Genomic DNA, 20,583 nt, shown 5'->3' with positions numbered 1-20,583 from the left:
TGGACTGGAGGAAATGTGGCGAATTTGAGGTAGTGTGGTGGATTTAACATAGTGTGGTAGATATGATGTCACCTACCCATAAACAGTGTGGTGGATCTGGGACTCCTTTTCCACCATGGCAGGGACCTGGTGTGCGCCCCTACCATTATCACTACCATCGTTGCCGCGCACCATGAACGCCACCACCCTCATGCCCCCCTGCAGGCCCCCCATGCCACCATTGTCACCACCACCGTCACTGCTGAACTGGGAGGATCGTCCTTTGGCTACGCACATCACTATCATTATCAGGTACAGGGCAGTGATCATGTTGCTTTCCATTTCCTCCTGCAGAGAAAAATACAACAGAATTACATCTATCTCTATCTATCTATTGCCAGATGCCATAATCCCATAAGGGGTGGCCGTTTGAGTTAGTTGCTTTACGGGGAGGGACACTAACCCTCCGCCAACCCACCTGCTGACATGTAGGGAACAGAATTACACTGGCTAATAAAAAAAAAACATTCAAATTCTGCACTATTTAAGCTGTTGCACAATCATTATAAACTGCAATTACCCCTCATGTTGCTTGCCATTTCTTCCTGCAGGTTAAAAAATTGAGAATTATACTGGCAACTCAAGAAATGTAGGGAGGAAAAAAAAAGGGAAAGGACTAAACTGGCACATTCAGAAATCACAGGGTAAAGTCTGCACCACAGTATTTTAACTAAGTACCACCAAGCACCTTCATCTGTGTGGGGCTCCAACACACAAATGAGGATGCTTTTACGGTGCAATATTCTTCATCATCATCATCATCATCCGGACCTCCTTTCCCACCCTAGGGCAGGGTGAGGAGTAACAATGTCCAGACAGCCCAAACATGCCCAATCCAATGGGCCACACTTCCATTCGCTCATCATTCAAGTCCCTGGAATCCTGGCTCCATTGGATACGCCACAAACATTCACCACGATCTGTCGCTTCACATAAACGTATCCGACTGAGTCAATGTTGTTCAACCTGTGATTAATACATCAACACTATTCTAACTCTTCCAAAACCATCATAAACTTCAACCACTCCCAAATCTTTACGAGTCACACCTGGCTGGAAAACCTTACCCCACTAAACCACCAGGCATCTAAACCTGCATAAGGGCAACAGAGGTGCATGGATGACGCTGTGTCTACATCTTTGTGTGGCTTGATCTCTGCAGAGCCTCATTATGTGTGTTATGTTTGTTACCGTATGTGTTGTGTTGTGTTATGTGTTATGTTGTTGTTATGTGTGTTATGTGTTATGCTGTTGTTATGTGTGTAATGTTGCTGTTATGTGTGTTATGTGTTATGTTGTTGTTATGTGTATTATGTGTTATGTTGTTGTTATGTGTATTATGTGTTATGTTGTTGTTATGTGTTATGTTGTTATGTGTGTTATGTGTTATGTTGTTGTTATGTGTGTTATGTGTTATGTTGTTGTTATGTGTGTCATGTGTTATGTTGTTGTTATGTGTATTATGTGTTATGTTGTTGTTATGTGTATTATGTGTTATGTTGTTGTGTGTTATGTGTTATGTTGTTGTTATGTGTATTATGTGTTATGTTGTTGTTATGTGTATTATGTGTTATGTTGTTATGTGTATTATGTGTTATGTTGTTATGTGTGTTATGTGTTATGTTGTTGTTGTGTGTATTATGTGTTATGTGTTGTTGTTATGTGTTATGTTGCTGTTATGTGTTATGTTGTTGTTATGTGTATTATGTGTTATGCTGTTGTTATGTGTGTTATGTGTTATGTTGTTGTTATGTGTATTATGTGTTATGTTGTTGTTATGTGTATTATGTGTTATGTTGTTGTTATGTGTGTTATGTGTTATGTTGCTGTTATGTGTATTATGTGTTATGTTGCTGTTATGTGTTATGTTGTTATGTGTATTATGTGTTATGTTGTTGTTATGTGTATTATGTGTTGTGTTGTTGTTATGTGTATTATGTGTTATGTTGTTGTTATGTGTATTATGTGTTATGTAGTTGTTATGTGTTATGTTGTTGTTATGTGTATTATGTGTTATGTTGTTGTTATGTGTATTATGTGTTATGTAGTTGTTATGTGTTATGTTGTTGTTATGTGTATTATGTGTTATGTTGTTGTTATGTGTATTATGTGTTATGTTGTTGTTATGTGTTATGTTGTTGTTATGTGTATTATGTGTTATGTTGTTGTTATGTGTATTATGTGTTATGTTGTTGTTATGTGTATTATGTGTTATGTTGTTGTTATGTGTATTATGTGTTATGTTGTTATGTGTTATGTTGTTGTTATGTGTATTATGTGTTATGTTGTTGTTATGTGTATTATGTGTTATGTTGTTGTTATGTGTATTATGTGTTATGTTGTTGTTATGTGTATTATGTGTTATGTTGTTGTTATGTGTATTATGTGTTATGTTGCTGTTATGTGTGTTATGTGTTATGTTTTGTTATGTGTGTTATGTGTTATGTTGTTGTTATGTGTATTATGTGTTATGTTGTTATGTGTTATGTTGTTATGTATGTTATGTGTTATGTTGTTGTTATGTGTATTATGTGTTATGTTGTTATGTGTATTATGTGTTATGTTGTTATGTGTATTATGTGTTATGTTGTTGTTATGTGTTATGTTGTTGTTATGTGTATTATGTGTTATGCTGTTGTTATGTGTGTTATGTGTTATGTTGTTGTTATGTGTATTATGTGTTATGTTGTTATGTGTATTATGTGTTATGTTGTTGTTATGTGTATTATGTGTTATGCTGTTGTTATGTGTTATGTTGTTGTTATGTGTATTATGTGTTGCTGTTATGTGTGTTATGTGTTATGCTGTTGTTATGTGTATTATGTGTTATGCTGTTGTTATGTGTATTATGTTTTATGCTGTTGTTATGTGTATTATGTGTTATGTTATTATGTGTTATGTTGTTGTTATGTGTGTTATGTTGTTGTTATGTGTATTATGTGTTATGTTGTTGTTATGTGTATTATGTGTTATGCTGTTGTTATGTGTGTTATGTGTTATGTTGTTGTTATGTGTATTATGTGTTATGCTGTTGTTATGTGTATTATGTGTTATGTTGTTGTTATGTGTATTATGTGTTGCTGTTATGTGTATTATGTGTTATGTTGTTGTTATGTGTGTTATGTGTTATGTTGTTGTTATGTGTATTATGTGTTATGCTGTTGTTATGTGTATTATGTGTTATGTTGTTGTTATGTGTATTATGTGTTATGTTGTTGTTATGTGTATTATGTGTTATGTTGTTGTTATGTGTGTTATGTGTTATGTTGTTGTTATGTGTATTATGTGTTATGTTGTTGTTATGTGTATTATGTGTTATGCTGTTGTTATGTGTATTATGTGTTATGTTGTTGTTATGTGTATTATGTGTTATGTTGTTGTTATGTGTATTATGTGTTATGTTGTTGTTATGTGTATTATGTGTTATGTTGTTGTTATGTGTATTATGTGTATTATGTGTTATTTGTGTTATTATGTGTTATGTTGTTATGTTGTTGTTGTTATGTGTTATGTTATTATGTGTTATGTTGTTGTTATGTGTATTATGTGTTATGTTGTTGTTATGTGTATTATGTGTTATGTTGTTGTTATGTGTATTATGTGTTATGTTGTTGTTATGTGTATTATGTGTTATGTTGTTGTTATGTGTATTATGTGTTATGTTGTTGTTATGTGTATTATGTGTTATGTTGTTGTTATGTGTATTATGTGTTATGTTGTTGTTATGTGTATTATGTGTTATGTTGTTGTTATGTGTATTATGTGTTATGTTGTTGTTATGTGTATTATGTGTTATGTTGTTGTTATGTGTATTATGTGTTATGTTGTTGTTATGTGTATTATGTGTTATGTTGTTGTTATGTGTATTATGTGTTATGTTGTTGTTATGTGTATTATGTGTTATGTTGTTGTTATGTGTATTATGTGTTATGTTGTTGTTATGTGTATTATGTGTTATGTTGTTGTTATGTGTATTATGTGTTATGTTGTTGTTATGTGTATTATGTGTTATGTTGTTGTTATGTGTATTATGTGTTATGTTGTTGTTATGTGTATTATGTGTTATGTTGTTGTTATGTGTATTATGTGTTATGTTGTTGTTATGTGTATTATGTGTTATGTTGTTGTTATGTGTATTATGTGTTATGTTTTGTTATGTGTTATGTTGTTGTTATGTGTATTATGTGTTATGTTGTTGTTATGTGTGTTATGTGTTATGTTGTTTTTATGTACGTTATAGTAACCTGGGCACGTCATCTGGTGCCGGGATGATCTAAGGTCTCTAAACGTAACCTAACACTATCACTCACTACACCTAAAACTAGCACTACATCACGCGAGAGGATGGCTACCCACCTTAATATTATCCACATCATCCTTAGGGCCGGGGCACTGTATTTTCTCCTTGTTTCTCCGCAGTTCCACCACCGTCGCGCTCAGCACCTCCTGCACCGCCTCAAAGTCAAGCTGGACGCCAACGTGAAGCATTTGTGAGAACACCTGCCAGGGATTTGTGTCAATTAGGGAGGCTTGCTATCACCTGAGAGAACTGGGCAACTCCTACATCTATCTATCACTCCAACATCTTCTATCTATCTATCACCTCAACATCTTCTGTCTATCTATCACCTCAACATCTTCTGTCTATATATCACTCCTACATCTTCTATCTATCTATCTACCTAAATTGCCAGATGCCTCAATCCCATAGGGGGTAGCCACATGCAAATCAACTCCACGTCACCCCATCCCCTGCCATTTTGCTGCCTTTTAAATGTACCTGTGCAAATCTTACGAAGCTCATAACACGTACCTGTGCAAATCTTACGAAGCCTTTTAAAAGTACCTGTGCAAATCTTACAAAGGTCATTAAATGTACCTGTGCAAATCTTACAAAGCCTTTTAAACATACCTGTGCAAATCTTACGAAGCCTTTTAAACGTACCTGTGCAAATCTTAAGAAGCTCATTAAACGTACCTGTGCAAATCTTACGAAGCCTTTTAAACGTACCTGTGCAAATCGTAAGAGGTCTTTCATAACACAGACTTTATTGAGCTGCTTGAGTCTCAGCGCGTGCATCCACAGTTGCAAACACCGGTCAAATCTGGCGTTGTCTGCAAACACCGCGCCTCGGAATATTACAGGGTGGGGAACCTGGAAGATGTGGGTGAGGGTTAGTAATAATAATAATAATAATGATAATAATAATAATAATAATAATAATAATAAATAACAGTAATAATAATAATAACAAGTCATATTAATAACAGTAATAATAATAATAATAGTAATAGTAATAACAACAGGAATAATAACAATAGTAATAATATTAATAACAACAATAATCTACCTATCTATGGCCAGATGCCTTATTCCCTAAAAGGGTGGCTACATTCAAACTGCTTCCAGGTCGCACTGTCCTTTGCTACTTTGCTGTCCCCCCACCCCAACTTACACCCCCCCTCTCTCATATACCTCTCCACTCCATCCCTCCATTTCATCCTCGGTCTCCCCCTCCACTCACACACACAGGCCACTCCCTCCTGCCTTCACCTCTGGGTTGTGAGATCCCAGGATGCGTTCCCTGATGGCGAGGGACTCCATGTGTAGCGCCGCAGAGGACCTTCTAATTGCCTCCAGTTCTTCCACCGTCTCACACTCCACACGGCTCTCATACGCTTCCACAGGCTCCACTTTGGGCTTTCCTGAAAACGCAAAAATGTAGCTACACTTGTTGTGGAGTTACCCTAACCTGTCTGGCCGATCTGACCCACAAGATGCAAGCAAACCACCACTCCAGCAGGCCTGTTCCATGCAACCAATGTCCCTTGCAGCAGACAGTGCTGTGGGGAAGAGTGTGTTTGGTTTCTGGATGGACACAGCATCTATGTTTTTCCATCCACTTAACAAGGGAACCACAGCAGGCATTATATCACCCTCTTATTTGGTTATATGGCTGCCACCACTACATTCTTCTCTTTATCACACAATTAATGTAACCAAATTGTAGTAGTAGTAATCATCATCATCATCATCATCATCCAGACCTCCTGCAGGGTAAGGAGTAGCAACATCCAGACAGCCCAAGTTTGCCCAATCCAATGGGCCATGCATCCATTTGCTCATCATTCAAGCCCCCGGAATCCTGGCTCTATCTGATACGCCAAAAAACTTTCATCACATTCTGTAGCTTCACATAAATGTATCCAGTAGAAACAATCCAAATGCTCTCACATTAAAAAGGAGTGCCAAATCCCTGATCATGCACCTTTCACAACATTCATCCAGCCAGCTCGATCTCTTGTCAATACCCTAGACTCACCGACTTCCAAACCTCTCTTCCTCACACACTCATCCAACATATCTCTCCACCTTCTCCTTGGCCCACCTTGCCTCCTTCCTCCTTCAAATTTGCTCAGATATACCTTTCTCACCAGTCTGTTGTTATCCATTCTCTCCACATGACCATACCATCTCAATACACTCTCTTCGATTCTGGTGTCCACAGACTTCCTCACTCCACATCTTTCACGAATCACATTATTTCGCATCCCATCCACTCTCTGTACTCCACATACATTCCTCAGCAGTCCTACCTCCACTGCTCTCACTCTTGACTTTTCATTTTCATGCCACACCATAGTCTCACATCCATATGTTAAAGCTGGCATTAACACTCCTTCATGTAAGCCTCGTGCAGCTGCAACATTCAATAATAATAAAAACAACAGCCAAAACAATGCAAACAAAACCCAATGGAAGCTCGTCACACAGCACACCAGCACTCCTATCAAATCATCCTATGGAAGTCCTTATCAGTGCCAAATTTTACTGATGATAATGTCTCTATTACCATACACAATTCCATGACTGGCTACATTTTGTGTAGCAATATGTGATTTTTGGAGCTAAATATGAATACTGATATCTGTGTTACATTTAATTACATGTACTTGAACCTGATCCATTTTTGTAACCCCTTTCAGCTCGACTGATGGCTAGGTTGTAGGATAAATTACACTATCTATCTACTGCTAGATGCCTTAATCTGGTAAGGGGTGACCACAAACAAAGCACCTCTATGTCATCCTGTCCCCTGCCATTTTGCTACCCTCCCCCCAGCTTACACCCCCCTTTCTCATATACCCCTCCAATCCCTCCCTTCCTCTCATCCTTGGTCTCCCCCTCCCTCTCTTCCCCTCTTCAGACTAAACTCCTTTTACTCTAACTAGGCCTAAAACTGCCATCTCTCCACCTCAAATGCTTTGCTGTAACAATATATTAACATTCAAACATAGTGCCAGCAACAAGGTAGCATTACTTTTGCCACACCAAAGTCTCACACCCATACGCTAATGTGAGCACTAACACACCTTCTCATAATCCTCTTGCAGCCTCCATTTTTAATCCTCTGTTTCATGTCAAAGCCTTCATAGCGCCATCCACTTTTCTTCCATCAGTTAATCCAGTCTTCACTTCTTTCACACATTCATCTGTCTCAAGCACCACAAATACCAACTTTTTCATCACTTCCATTCTCTCTCTCTCTCTCCGGCCTCCACTTCTTTCACACATTCATTTCCCTCTTTTCTATCACCACAAAAGAATATCAACTCTTTCACCACTTCCATTCTCTCTCTCTCTCTCCATTCACTTATATCAAGGTCTTTACATCACCCACCACTTTTCCTCCTTGTGTCACTCTGCTTTCCACTTCTTCCACCTTTTCAAATATCTTTCCATTCACCAGTACATTACATTAAAAGTAACCTTCTCTCTAAACAACCATCACTTTACATTTATCTACTTTCAAACCACACCTCTTGTAATTCACTAAAACAATTACAAACTTCATAATGCTTAATAATTATCACATTTTCTTCACAAAATCTCGCTTCCATGCCTCTTATGCTGGTACGTACAAAAATCTCAAATCTCCTTTCTCACAAACCATCAATTTTACCTCTATTAACTGTACTTTCAAGCCATATCTCAATTCACCATACTGTCTTTAGCTTGGCCCAGATTTTCACCTTTCTGCAGCTTATTTCACATAGCTCAGTGGCAGAAAAAGATAATACTACAGCTCAACATGCTTTCCCACACCACTTCCTCATGATTTGCTTATTTCACACAGCTCAGTGGCAGAAAAAGATAATACTACAGCTCTACATGCTTTCCCACACCACTTCTTCATGATTAGCACCATACTGTACTGTTAATCTAATGTTACAAGCCAGCATTCATGAGGGAGAGATGGCAGTTTTAGGCCAAATTAGAGCAGAATGAGTACGGTATTGGGCAATTACAAACTTCGTGATACTTACTAATAATTGCATTTTCATCACTAAACCTCTCCTGCATGCCTCTCATCATGTACTTAAACGCCAAGTCTATGTTATAATTGTCCTTATCACTGGCAAATGAGGCACCGAGCAGTTCTAACGCATCCACGTTCTCCTCCCTCGTCACATACGGCTGTGATATCAAGTACTCCACCACATCACTCCGCGTTCTCTCCGCCGCTGCTATCAGTGGGGTCATCCCATGCTCGTTTTTCGTGATCACCGCCCCGTGAGAAAGGAGTTCCTGCACAATTTTCACATGGCCACACTCTGCTGCGAAATGCAGTGCGGTTGCCCCACAGTGTGCCTTTTCATCCGGATTTGCACCAAGTTCAAGGAGGAATTGTACAACATCTACATGTCCCTTGTACGCGGCGATCATCAAGCACGTGTTGTTGTACTTGTTGGTGATGTGGATGTTGGCGTTGTGGTCAGTGAGGTACCTGACGATGTCCAGCCGCCCGTCAAAGCAGGCGGCACGGAGAGGAGTGGAGTTGGTCTTGGTGGGGTGGTTGACGTTGGCTCCAGCACGTACTAACATCTTGACCACCCCAAGGTGCCCTGCGCCTGTGAAGTATAGCTAGGTTAGTTTTATTGCCACCATCATCATCATCATCACCATCATCTTTCTCTCTCTCTCTCTCACACATAATCTTCACCAGTCCTAGATGCAAGATCCTGTGAAATATCAGTAAGCTACTACATATCAGATTCATCAGCATCACCACCACCTCAATTTTCCTCCACACTCTTTCTCTATCGTTTCCTTATCTTGTCTCTAACTCTCTTATCTTTCAATTTTTCACTCCATCTCTCTCTCTTTCCTTCATTTCCTCTTCTTGTGTCAAACTCACTTATCTATAAATTATTCTTCCATCCATCTCTCTCTCTCTCTCCTCACCTGCAGCACACCACAAGGGACTGGCACCCTCTATGACATATCCATCAAACTTCACCGTCCCTTCCTGCTCCAAATCCGGATCAAACTTAAGCAAGGTTCGAACGGCCTTCTCATGGCCGTTGCGCGCTGAGATGATGAGAGGCGTGCACTTCTGACCATCCTCTTCTACCACCTGCAAACATACCTCATCATCATCATCATCATCATCTGCCTCAATACCATCAGCATCATCTTCATCAATATCATCATCATCATCTTCATCAATATCATCATCATCTTCATCAATATCATCATCATCATCTTCATCAATATCATCATCATCATCTTCATCAATATCATCATCATCATCATCAATATCATCATCATCTTCATCAATACCATCATCATCATCATTATTATCATCATCAATGTATTATGAAAGAAGAGTTGACAGGAAGGATGGGACTGGAATATACTGGTGTTGTGATTAGGAGTGGTAGATTGAGATGGTCTGAGCATGTGGAGAGGATGGAGGATGACAATTGGGTGTGGAAATTGAAAAGCGTGAACATCAGGTAGGGTTGCAAGAGACAGACAAAAAAAAAAATAAGACCTGGGATGAGGTCATAAAGTGTGATCTAAGGGATAAAAGACCAAATTAAGAGGCTGCTAGAGACTGAACTGTGAGGAAATCTGCCATTAGGTGGCCAAGGCCAACACACACAGGCATGATGGAGCCTTTAAAGAAGAGATGAAGTTAAATTAGGTTAGTCTGCTGTTGTTGTGGCTCCAAAATCATCTGTATATGAACCCAGTGGACTGCAGACTGAAGAAAAATTACAATAAAAAGACTTCATGGAGATACAAGGACATACCAGGAAACTGAAGCTAACGGTAAGCTAGTTACAGAAGCAGAAGAATTAATTTATCTATCTATCAACCCAAGTACCCATGTATCTATCTACCCACCTACCTATCTATCCATATATATCTATCTACCCATCCCTATATCATATATCAATAGCCAGATGCCTTATTCCCAGAAAAGGTGACCATAAATGAATTTCCTCCATGTCATCCTGTCCTCTGACATCACGCTGCCCTATCTCCAACTCTCACCGCCTACTCTTGTATACCTCTTGAACCAATCTCTCCATTTCATCTCATCCTCGGTCTTCCCCTTCTCTTATATACCTCTGCACCCAATCTCTCCATATCATCTCATCTTCAGTCTTCCCTCCCTCCCCCCAACTCACATTCACTCTTGTAGTCTAACCATACATAATCACATTCTATGTACAGTAATCTATTTTACTAACCTAACTAATCTAAACTAACTTAACCAAAATGTGTGACTATCCCAATCTAAGACTAAGTTATGAAAAGAAATGCCACACAGGAAAACTAAATTACCATATATTGATGGACACTACCTACTGGAAGGAAAAATTTGTCATTATATTGTGAATGGGTCTGGAAAATAAAACCAACAAAAATGACTGGCTACCATCCTGTTTGTAATTGTTTTCATCCATTTTGTTTCCATATGATTCTAAGCCCCTATGGTTGGGAGAGACACTTGAATTATTGTACCTCTTACCATTCCCCATTCTAGTTTATTCTCTATAAAATAAAAAAAAATAAAAATAATAATAATAATAATAATAGTAGTAATAATAATTCTTCTAATTTTAGCAGCCAAAACTACTGTACCTCTTACTGCTCCCCATTCCAGTCTCTCCTCTTTCTCAAAAAAACATATAATAATAAATAAATAAAGAAAGAAATATCCACTAATTTCAGCAGACCAAAAAACCAGTGATATTTTGAATCTGCTGGGTTAGATACAACCACCAACAGCCCCTTCAGAACCAGGGAATATGCCTTAGCTAAAATAATACCATCTATAGAGGCTGTGAATAGTATTATATTGAAGTATTTTTTCACTTTCAATTCGTTATTCTTTTGGGTATGGTCTTTTATCCCTTATTTCAATTCATAAATCTTTTACATATGAATCTATATAGCGGTTATTTATTTATTTGTAACAGACGTATTGGGAAAAATGCTATTTGAACTGTCACAAAGACATTATCGCGGGGGATTATCGGGTTGAAAATATTCTACAAGGTTCGGTGGCACAAAATAAAGGAAGAGCGAAAGAAATGATGACATCCCAGCAAGGACTTTCCAAATTTCCCCATCCCTGCAGAGGAGTAATCAACTTACCTGGGCCAGCAGCTCTTGGCACTCAGCGGCGGATTTAACAGACAGGTGGGCGTACAGGGACAGCGACAACCCCGCCTTGGCCGCCTGATACACCTTCTTCCTCATTGACTCCATCCCCGTGCTCATTTTTCATGGTAGGATCCAGGAAACAATAACTGGGTCAGCTTTCAACCTCCTCTGCTTCACCTCAGCTGAGAACCAAAACAATAATACAGTACAACTATAGACTCTCAAATTCCGAAGAAGAAACATATGAGCATCGTTAATGTGCCATGAATATTATTTATAAAGGATGCTAATCTAACTTTTTGCAGTAATTGAATATGACAATATTACCAGAACTTGCCTTGTTTCCGTACTTTTTTTTCTCAATATGCGCTTTAATTGTTTTTTTCCGAGAAGTTAGCAGTTGTGTGATTAAAGACAAACCTCCAAAAAAGCAATATCATTCAGAATTGAAGCTTAGGAGCGTTTGTAAATATCAGCTTCAAGCAGTACTCGATTCTACTGTTGATGTTGCAGCGGAGAGAGTTGCCGATTTAGCATCATTTTAGCAAGCTGGAGAGATATTCAGTATTATTTAGCGTCAATTTTTTTTACATCTATCTGCATGAAATCTAACTATATCATGGAGATGCACTTTTAGCGATATTACAATTTTTAGCATTTTCCTCGCGATTTTCCAGAGATTTTGTATTTAGTCACAATGAGCAATTTTAGCAGTATTTGTGAACTTGGACATGGCAAGTTGGCAACTCTAACAAGGAAGGAGATTCGATGCCCTGCTGAAATCCATTGGATTTACCAGTCAGTATTATGCGTTGTAGATCCAAATATTCTCCTGCCCCTGTACCTTTAAGGTGGAAACAAGAGCACAAAGGGATGTGCTGCGTCACAAGGAAACTCCACTGACAAAAATGGCTCTTGCAACGTGGGCAGATGCAATGGAGTCGAGTTCATATAAATAGCTGAAAAATAAATAAATGAACGCAAGGTCAGGGAAGGGTCAAATTCTGTTGGGCCAGTGTCAAACATGTTCCCACGATATACAGCATAGTTTTTTCGCCTTAACTTGACCAAGATTTTCGTTCCTGTGGAGCTGACAGAGACACTACATATGCTCTTCATACCTCTTCGTGAATAGCGTCATATTCATGTGAATTAGCACTCTGTACCTTTTACAATAATAAATATTTCAGTTCAGTTCTATTGTTACAACACGGTATTCAAGATTTCAGGCCAAGTTAGTGAAAATAGTATAATAATCTAGAATGAGAGAGAAAGAGAGGTTCTTTCTCAATAACACATATATTAATGCACCCTATTTTCTATTTTTATGCCAATTATAGGTTCTTTCTCAATAAGACACATATTAATGCATCCTATTTTCTATTTTTATGCCAATTATTCTCATTGCTGTTCTCTCTCTCTCTCTCTCTCTCTCTCTCTCTCTCTCTCTCTCTCTAGGAACTCCTTCACGTGGTGGCACAGATATAACTTGTCGGCTCCTCTGCCTGGTTATACAGATTACAAATGTCCCTCAATTCCTTCCCTATCCCCTAAAAGGAGAATGGTGGACTGCAGGGAAGGCAACTTCAGCCTGCAGTCCACCGGGCTCACGTTTCAAATGAACCTCGAGGGGAAAGTGACCAGAGGGACCAAGGCTCCATCATAAAATAAATAAATAAATAATAAACTGAACGAGAAGGCAGTCCTTAAAGGAAAGGCGACACCGGAGTTTAAGCGACCAACTTCAGACCAAAACAAACATGGCATCAGCGTTGGAGCACTTCGTCAATAATGTTACCTCACTTTCCTCTCAAGGTAGGAGATTACCGAGTCTGATAATAGGCCTAAGTTAATGCTTATAATGGCGAGATTTTGTGTAATTAAGAAGTTAAATTCTGTGAGATATGAGGTTTTGCAGAAAGCTGGGAGGCCGGATTCTGCGTTCCTCTGGACTGTAAACCAAAGCACTTCAGTATAACAGATCGTTTTGCTGTATTCTTCGCACTGCCAGGCAATTAAAACCATCTCAGTCAAGGAATCGGACCCTTTAACTACTTCTCGTGGTGAAGGACTCTCCATTAAACAGTATGATGGCGTATTCGTATTGGTGTCATTGCCAGATATACCAAACATTGTTCTCTCACCTTAACCTGACCCTGATTGTCGTCCTTTTTGGCATATTTGCATAGCTTATTGGCTATTCCAAGTTTCATTTTTTCATAGCACTTATTGGTGACTAGCATCATAATCTTGTGCTTAACTATCGGTACGGCACAGCATTCAGGATGGAGTGATGGCAGTTTTAGGCCAAGTGAGAGTAAAATGATTATAGTAAAGGCATTAACAAGTATGGAAAAGTCATATAATCTAAAAAAAAAAAAAAAGGTAGAAACTTAAATACAGTAAACCCTCACATATCAGACCTTATTGATCCGAACTTTTGCTTTGCCAGTCTCTGTGAATCAACGGGACAACCTTCAAATGTGTCAAACAGAAGGTCAGACAGCTGATAGACCAAACTAGAGACAAATAAATAGTTCTTGGTAATTTTTTTCTCTTTTTTTTTTCAATTCTGTTTTAATCATTTCAAAATATTTATCCATAGATTGTCAAGGTACACAGGAGAAACCCACACAGATATGAAAAATCACTCTAAACTGGTGTATTTCCACTAGGTATCCACTGAACGACATTTAGTATCAGTCAAGCCATGGTCGTTATAGGCTCCAGCCCTCAAACAAACATCAGCTACATCAGAGTGTTGGCAATACCATCAGCTTTTCCCAAAATGAATTCAATAAATAGAGGGTTTACTGTTTGTGTCCTTTATAACGGCTCCAGCATGCTCTGTGGATTGGCCTTGGTTACTTAATGACAGCCGTCCATGCTGCTTGATCCCTGGCAACCTCCCTATTCAGTCTCTTATCCCTGTGGTCACACACCATGTCTTCATCCCAAGTCTTTTTCGGTCTGCCTCTCAAAACCTTGATGGTCACTTTTCTCACAGTCTTTGCCTAGTTGTCATCCTTCATCCTCCATATTCCCAGACCATCTGTATAAACCAACACTACACTGCACCGATATACCTGTTAGTAGCAGTACAAACCTCATTTCAGGGAACTACAGTGAAGTGGTGAAGTATGTTAGCAAGAGCACGGAGGTCCTGGCCAAGAATGTGGCACACCTAGACACGGTTTTGGCAACACTGCAGCCCCAGAGCCACAGCCTGGGCGTGGTGGCGGTGCTGTGTGTGCGGCTTCACAACACCACACACACCGATGCTAACATTGACACTCTGCACGCCACTGTGGCAGAGTTTGTCAATGTGTGTGCAGAGGAACAGATTAAATATGCTCCAGATATGAGTAAGTTCGGGCATTGTTGTTGTTAGTATTGTTTTTATTCAGTAAAAGTGTAAAAAAAGAGAGAGAGAGAAAGAGAGAGACAACATCAAGAACTGAAATGGTTCGGGGGATATATGGATCATCTGTGCACCAGATATCATTAAGATCTTTGTATATGATTAAGTTCTTTGTATATTTATGTTCCTGTGTGTGTCTGGGGGTGGGAGTGGTACTGTGTGTGTATGTATGTGTGTGTGTGTGTGTGTGTGTGTGTGTGTGTGTCTGAGTATGTTGGTATGCATGTGTGCACCTCTTTCACGTCACCCACACAGATGCAAACGCTGGCACCCAGCATGCTACTGTTGTGGAGTTTGTCATTGTGTATGCTTTCTGGGTCCTTCCTCATCCCATTCTTAGGTGTGAAGTTCAGGCTGATGATGATCATGATGAGTTCTGTCGCTGCTGCAGATGATAATGATGATGATGGTCTTTTTTCCAGTGGCTGAATTGTGTGGAAGTTTTGCGGCAGATGATAATGATGATGATGGTCTTTTTTCCAGTGGCTGAATTGTGTGGAAGTTACGCGGATCTCCTGGTTGCCGGTAACTGTGCCATGAGAGGCATTGAGGTCCTCAGCACAGCCATCCGCAAAACCCAAGAATCCCCCCTCCACCTCACCTCCATCCACGCCCACCTCCTCCACCTCTGCCTCATGTCTAAGTGCTTCAAGCCTGCACTCAAGTTTATGGACGTTGATATTATGGATATTAGCAAAGAGGTACGGAACTTAGCTTGCATTACTAGGCTATTCTCTGGGTTATTCTTAGGACGTGGATATTATGGATATTAGCAAAGAGGTACGGAGCACTGTTGGCTTTGTTAGGGTGTTCTCGTAGTTTCCCTTTATGTCCCATATAATTTTGGTAATTTCTGTTGTGCTTAATTGATTGAAGAGTTGAGAGGAAGGATGGTACTGGAGTGTATGGGTGCTGTGATGAGGAAGGGTAGATTGAGATGGTTTGGGCATGTGGAGAGGGTGGAGGACAACAGTTGGGTGTGAGAGGTGTGAGCATCAGGGGTAGGGTTGCGAGTGGCAGACCCAAAAAAATACCTGGGATGAGGTCATAGAGTGTGACCTCAGGGATAAGGGACTAAACAGGGAGGCTGCCAAAGATCAAGCAGCATGGAGAGCTGCTATTAAGTGACCAAGGCTGAAGCATGTTAGAGTCTGTATGAACAACACAAATGTAACAAGATATCACAGGCATACATGATGTTTGAAGGATGGATTATGATGGTGATTACACTACAAATAACACTGGTTTCTGCCTTCCAGCGTGGTAACTATGATGTCAAGCATTTCCTCCTTTACTACTACTATGGAGGGATGATCTACACGGCCGTCAAGAGCTACGACCGAGCCCAGTACTTCTTCAGAGTCTGCATCACCACCCCTGCCCTCGCCGTCTCTCACATCATGCTGGAGGCGTTCAAGAAGTATATCCTTGTGTCACTCATCCTTGAGGGCAAGGTATGGAAAATGGGTGGTTTGGGCATGTGGAGATGGAGGACGATAACTGGGTGTGGAGGGTGACACGCATTCTTGAGGGCAAGGTGCGGTATGGAAATTTAGTGGTTTGGGCATGTGGAGAGGATGGAGGAGGATAATTGAGTGTGGAGGGTGAGAGATGTGAATGTTAAGCAAGAGGCAGACTGAGAAAGACTTGGAATGAGTGACTTCAGGGTTAAGAGACAGAGTAAAGAGGCTGCTAGAGATCAAGCAGCAGGGAGAGCCACCTTGAAATAACTATGGCTGATATATGTGAGCTTGTTGAAGCCTTTGTAAAGAATACGACAATTATTTTATCATTACTATTACTATTTTTATCATTATTACATGTTATTAGTCATTATTATTATTATTAGGCCATACAAAGTCATGCTGATGATATTTTCCTTATCAGATTGGTCGTATCCCAAAGTACGCATCGCTGGTGGTAACGCGGTTCATCAAGCCACTTAGTCAGGTGTATTGGGATCTGGGTTCTGCCTTCATCACCAACTGTCCCGATAAAGTGTGTGCCGTCATCAACAAGAACCACGACACTTTTGTTAGGTGAGTGGTAGTGGTAGTGGTAATAGAAGTAAAAACAGTAATAATAGTAGTCATAGTAATAGTGGTAATAGAAGTCATAGTAGCAGTAATAATAGTATGGTAGTGGTAGTAGTAGTAGTGGTTGTATTTGTAGTAGTAGTTGTAGTAGTAATAGTAATAGAAGTAGCTAATAGTAATAGAAGTCATACCAGTAGTAGCAGTGATAGTAGTAGTGGTGGTAGTAGTAGTAGTAGTGGTTGTTGTATTTGTAGCAGTAATAGTAGTACCATAGTAGTAGAACCTGGCAGTTGTAATAGTATTAGTAGTGGTGACCCAAGACTCATCTACATGTCAACTCAGTGGACTGCAGGCTGAAGCTGCCCTTATTCCACAGCCCACCATTTACTATTATTATTATTTTATTTATTTATTTATATATTTATTAAGGTGCATTTATATAACCAGGTATCTCCACTGATTAGTCATATCAGTGTCACCACCTGAAGGCTTCCCTCTTCATGTAGTGGCATTAATATAATCGGATAGCGGCTTTACAGAGAGGGGTGTAAGTTGGGGGGAGGGCAGTGAAAAGGCAGAGGACAGGGCGACATGGTGGTGATTTGTTCATGGCCACCCCTTACGGGATGGCGTTTGGGTGTAGATGGATAGATAGATAAATAGATAGTTTTACGGACAACCTTCATCTACCTATCCCCTGAAGGAAGGATGGACTGCGGGAGAATGATACCTTCAGCCTACAGTCCACTGGGTTCACATTCACATGAGATTGAGGTCATGACAAGAATATACAGTATATAGTAATGATAATGATGTTTATTGCAGTGACTTTTAAAGGTGAAAGATGTGGCGTGATGATGATGATGATGATGATAATGATGATGATGTTGAAAAGGAAGATGAGGACAATGATAATGATTGTGATGATGAAAAGAAGGAGGACAATGATGATGATGATGATGATGAAAAGGAGGAGGAGGACAGTGATGGTGATAATGAAAAGGAGGAGGACAAGGAGGATAGTAATGATGATGACGATGACAGTGACGATGATGACGATAAACAAATACCGCTCTCTTTTCCAGGGACCAAAACATGGGGTTGGTGAAGCAGTGCCTGAGCGCCCTGTACAAGAAGAACATCCAGCGCCTGACTCGCACCTTCCTCACCCTCTCCCTCGCTGACGTGGCCAACAGGGTCCAGTTGTCATCACCACAGGAGGCCCAGAAATATATCCTACACATGGTATGGAGAGACAGACTGACAAATGAGGATGTGAAGGAGCATTGTGGTGTGGATGTGATAGGAAGCATTAGGAGAAACACACTGAGGTGGTTTGGCCATGTGGAGAGGATGGAGAGACTGACGAGGAGGTTGTATGTGAGTGAGGTGGAGGGGGAGAGAGGGAGGGGGAGGCCAAGGATGAGATGGAGGGTTTGGGTGGAGAGGTATATGAGAGAGGAGGGTGTGAGCTGGGAGCAGGGCAGTGAAATGGCGGGGGACAGGGTGACATGGAGGCGATTTGTTTGTGGCCACCCCTGAACGGGATTGAGGCATCTGGCAATAGTTAGATAAATAGATAGATAAATGATGATGATGATGATGATGATGATGAGGAGGATTGTGATGATGATATGATGTTAGTGACGATGATGATAATGGTGATAATAATGATGATGATACTGATGGTGATGGTAAGCGATGACACCGTTGATGCTATTTCCACGTCCGCCAGATTGAGGACGGTGAGATCCACGCCAGCATCAACCAGCGCGACGGCATGGTGGTGTTCCTGGACAACCCTGAAAAATACAACTCGCCGGCCATGATGTCACAGCTCGATAAGGAAGTAAGTTATTGGTGTTGTGGTGAGGAGGGGCAGATTGTGGTGGTTTGTAGTGAGACTGTGGAGTTGAGAGGAAGGATAGGAGTGGAACGTATTGGTGCTGTGGTGAGGAGGGGTAGATTGAGAGGAAGGATGGGAGTGGTATGTATTGGTGCTGTGGTGAGGAGGGGCAGATTGTGGTGGTCTGTGGTGAGAATGTGGTGAGAATGTGGAGTTGAGAGGAAGGATAGGAGTGGAATGTATTGGTGCTGTGGTGAGGAGGGGCAGATTGAGATGATTTGTGATGAGAATGTGGAGTTGAGAGGAAGGATAGGAGTGGAGTGTATTGGTGCTGTGGTGAGGTGGGGTAGATTGAGATAGTTTAGCCATGTGGAGAGGATGGAGGATGCCAGCTAGGCACAGAAAGTGAGAACTCTGAATGTTTGGGGTAGAGTTGTGGAAGGCAGACTGAAAAAGACATGGGACAAGGTTAAAGAGTGTGACCTCAGGGATAAGGGACTGAATAGGGAGGCTGCCAGAGATCAAGCAGCATGGAGAGCTGTCATTAAGTGACCAGGGCCTATGCATACAAACACATTGGAGCATTTTAAACAATATGGGCGTTACAAACAAATTTAAGTTGATTTGGGAAATATTACTTTTTTGTGTGTGGCAGTAAGAGGCCTTCAGTAAGCAGCCTTTAGCTTCATGTCTCGTCTCCGCCACAGATGCAGCTTTGTATGGAAGTGGAAAGAAGGCTGCAGACGATGGAGGAGGAGATTGTGGTGAACCCCCAGTATGTTCAGAAAGTGTTGGGTCCACAGGATGATGAAGGACCCACACCATCCTCCGCACAATCATCATCATCGTCGTCATCGTCAACCTTTAATATTGTGTCTTCGATGTGATGAACTGCACTACCCTTGTTCTTCATCTTCTCTGTGTAACTCTCGGTCTTTCTTAGCGTTATTCGGTTTTCTTTAGTACCCTTTTTTTTTGTAATGGTCTTGTCTGTGGCTGTTTCTTTACATAATTCACTGTTACTTGTCCTTGTCATTATTGCTGCTACCATTATCTGCCTCCCTTTTCCTCTGTCACCTCCTGCCCTTTTCCTTGGTCATCTCCAGCCCTTTTCCTTGGTCATCTCCAGCCCTTTTCCTTTGTCATCTTCAGCCCTTTTCCTTTATCATCTTCAGCCCTTTTCCTTGGTCATCTCCAGCCCTTTTTCTTAGTCATCTCCAGCCCTTTTTCTTAGTCATCTCCAGCCCTTTCCCTTGGTCATCTGCAGCCTGTTTTCTTAGTCATCTCCAACCCTTTCCGTTTATCATCTTCAGCCCTTTTTCTTAGTCATCTCCAGCCCTTTTTCCTTGGTCATCTGCAGCCCTTTTTCTTAGTCATCTGCAGCCCTTTTCCTTTGTCATCTTCAGCCCTTTTCCTTGGTCATCTCCAGCCCTTTTTCCTTGGTCATCTCCAGCCCTTTTTCCTTGGTCATCTCCAGCCCTTTTTCCTTTGTCATCTCCAGCCCTTTTCCTTCATCATCTCCAACCCTTTTCCTTCATCATCTCCAGCCCTTTTTCCATTGTCATCTCCAGCCCTTTTTCTTAGTCTGAGTTTTGTGTCTGTTAGTCAGTTCATTTTATCAGTCTCTTTTTCTTTCATGCAAAAAAAAAAAAGAAGAAATGAGTTGGATCTTTTTTTTTTCTTTCATGCAAAAAAAGAAAGAAATGAGTTAGATCTTTTTTTCTTTCATGCATAAAGAAAGAAATGAGTTAATCTTTTCTTTTTTTCTTTCATGCAA

At 40.4% G+C, this 20,583-nt stretch overlaps 2 protein-coding genes across 2 annotated transcripts in view; one reads left to right on the top strand and one right to left on the bottom strand.

The window, feature by feature from the left end:
• Fem-1 (protein fem-1 homolog B) overlaps positions 1–11,620 on the bottom strand; it is a 20,633-nt gene extending 9,013 nt beyond the window's left edge. Inside the window, exons 1-7 of the mRNA XM_080265934.1 lie at positions 11,495–11,620; positions 9,287–9,458; positions 8,368–8,952; positions 5,594–5,745; positions 5,051–5,194; positions 4,396–4,539; positions 77–327 (exon numbers count right to left, since the gene is read on the bottom strand). Of these exons, the coding sequence (XP_080122060.1) occupies positions 77–327; positions 4,396–4,539; positions 5,051–5,194; positions 5,594–5,745; positions 8,368–8,952; positions 9,287–9,458; positions 11,495–11,620 (1,574 nt within the window). The remainder of the gene's footprint in view (positions 1–76; positions 328–4,395; positions 4,540–5,050; positions 5,195–5,593; positions 5,746–8,367; positions 8,953–9,286; positions 9,459–11,494) is intronic.
• A 1,597-nt stretch (positions 11,621–13,217) lies between these two features.
• On the top strand, positions 13,218–20,467 carry CSN3 (COP9 signalosome subunit 3). The gene is made up of 8 exons (XM_080265930.1): positions 13,218–13,318; positions 14,620–14,868; positions 15,408–15,625; positions 16,184–16,378; positions 16,812–16,963; positions 18,046–18,205; positions 18,696–18,809; positions 19,514–20,467. The coding sequence occupies exons 1-8, from the start codon at positions 13,264–13,266 to the stop codon at positions 19,691–19,693; spliced, it is 1,323 nt and encodes a 440-aa protein (XP_080122056.1). The 5' UTR covers positions 13,218–13,263; the 3' UTR covers positions 19,694–20,467.
• Positions 20,468–20,583: the final 116 nt, after the last annotated feature.

This window comes from Coenobita brevimanus, chromosome 17 (assembly GCF_032717465.1).
Source record: "Coenobita brevimanus isolate Jiangsu-jjx chromosome 17, ASM3271746v2, whole genome shotgun sequence".
Taxonomy (NCBI): Eukaryota; Metazoa; Arthropoda; class Malacostraca; order Decapoda; family Coenobitidae; genus Coenobita; species Coenobita brevimanus.
Note: the sequence above shows the minus strand (reverse complement) of the source record. Positions and strands in the feature narration are given on the sequence as shown.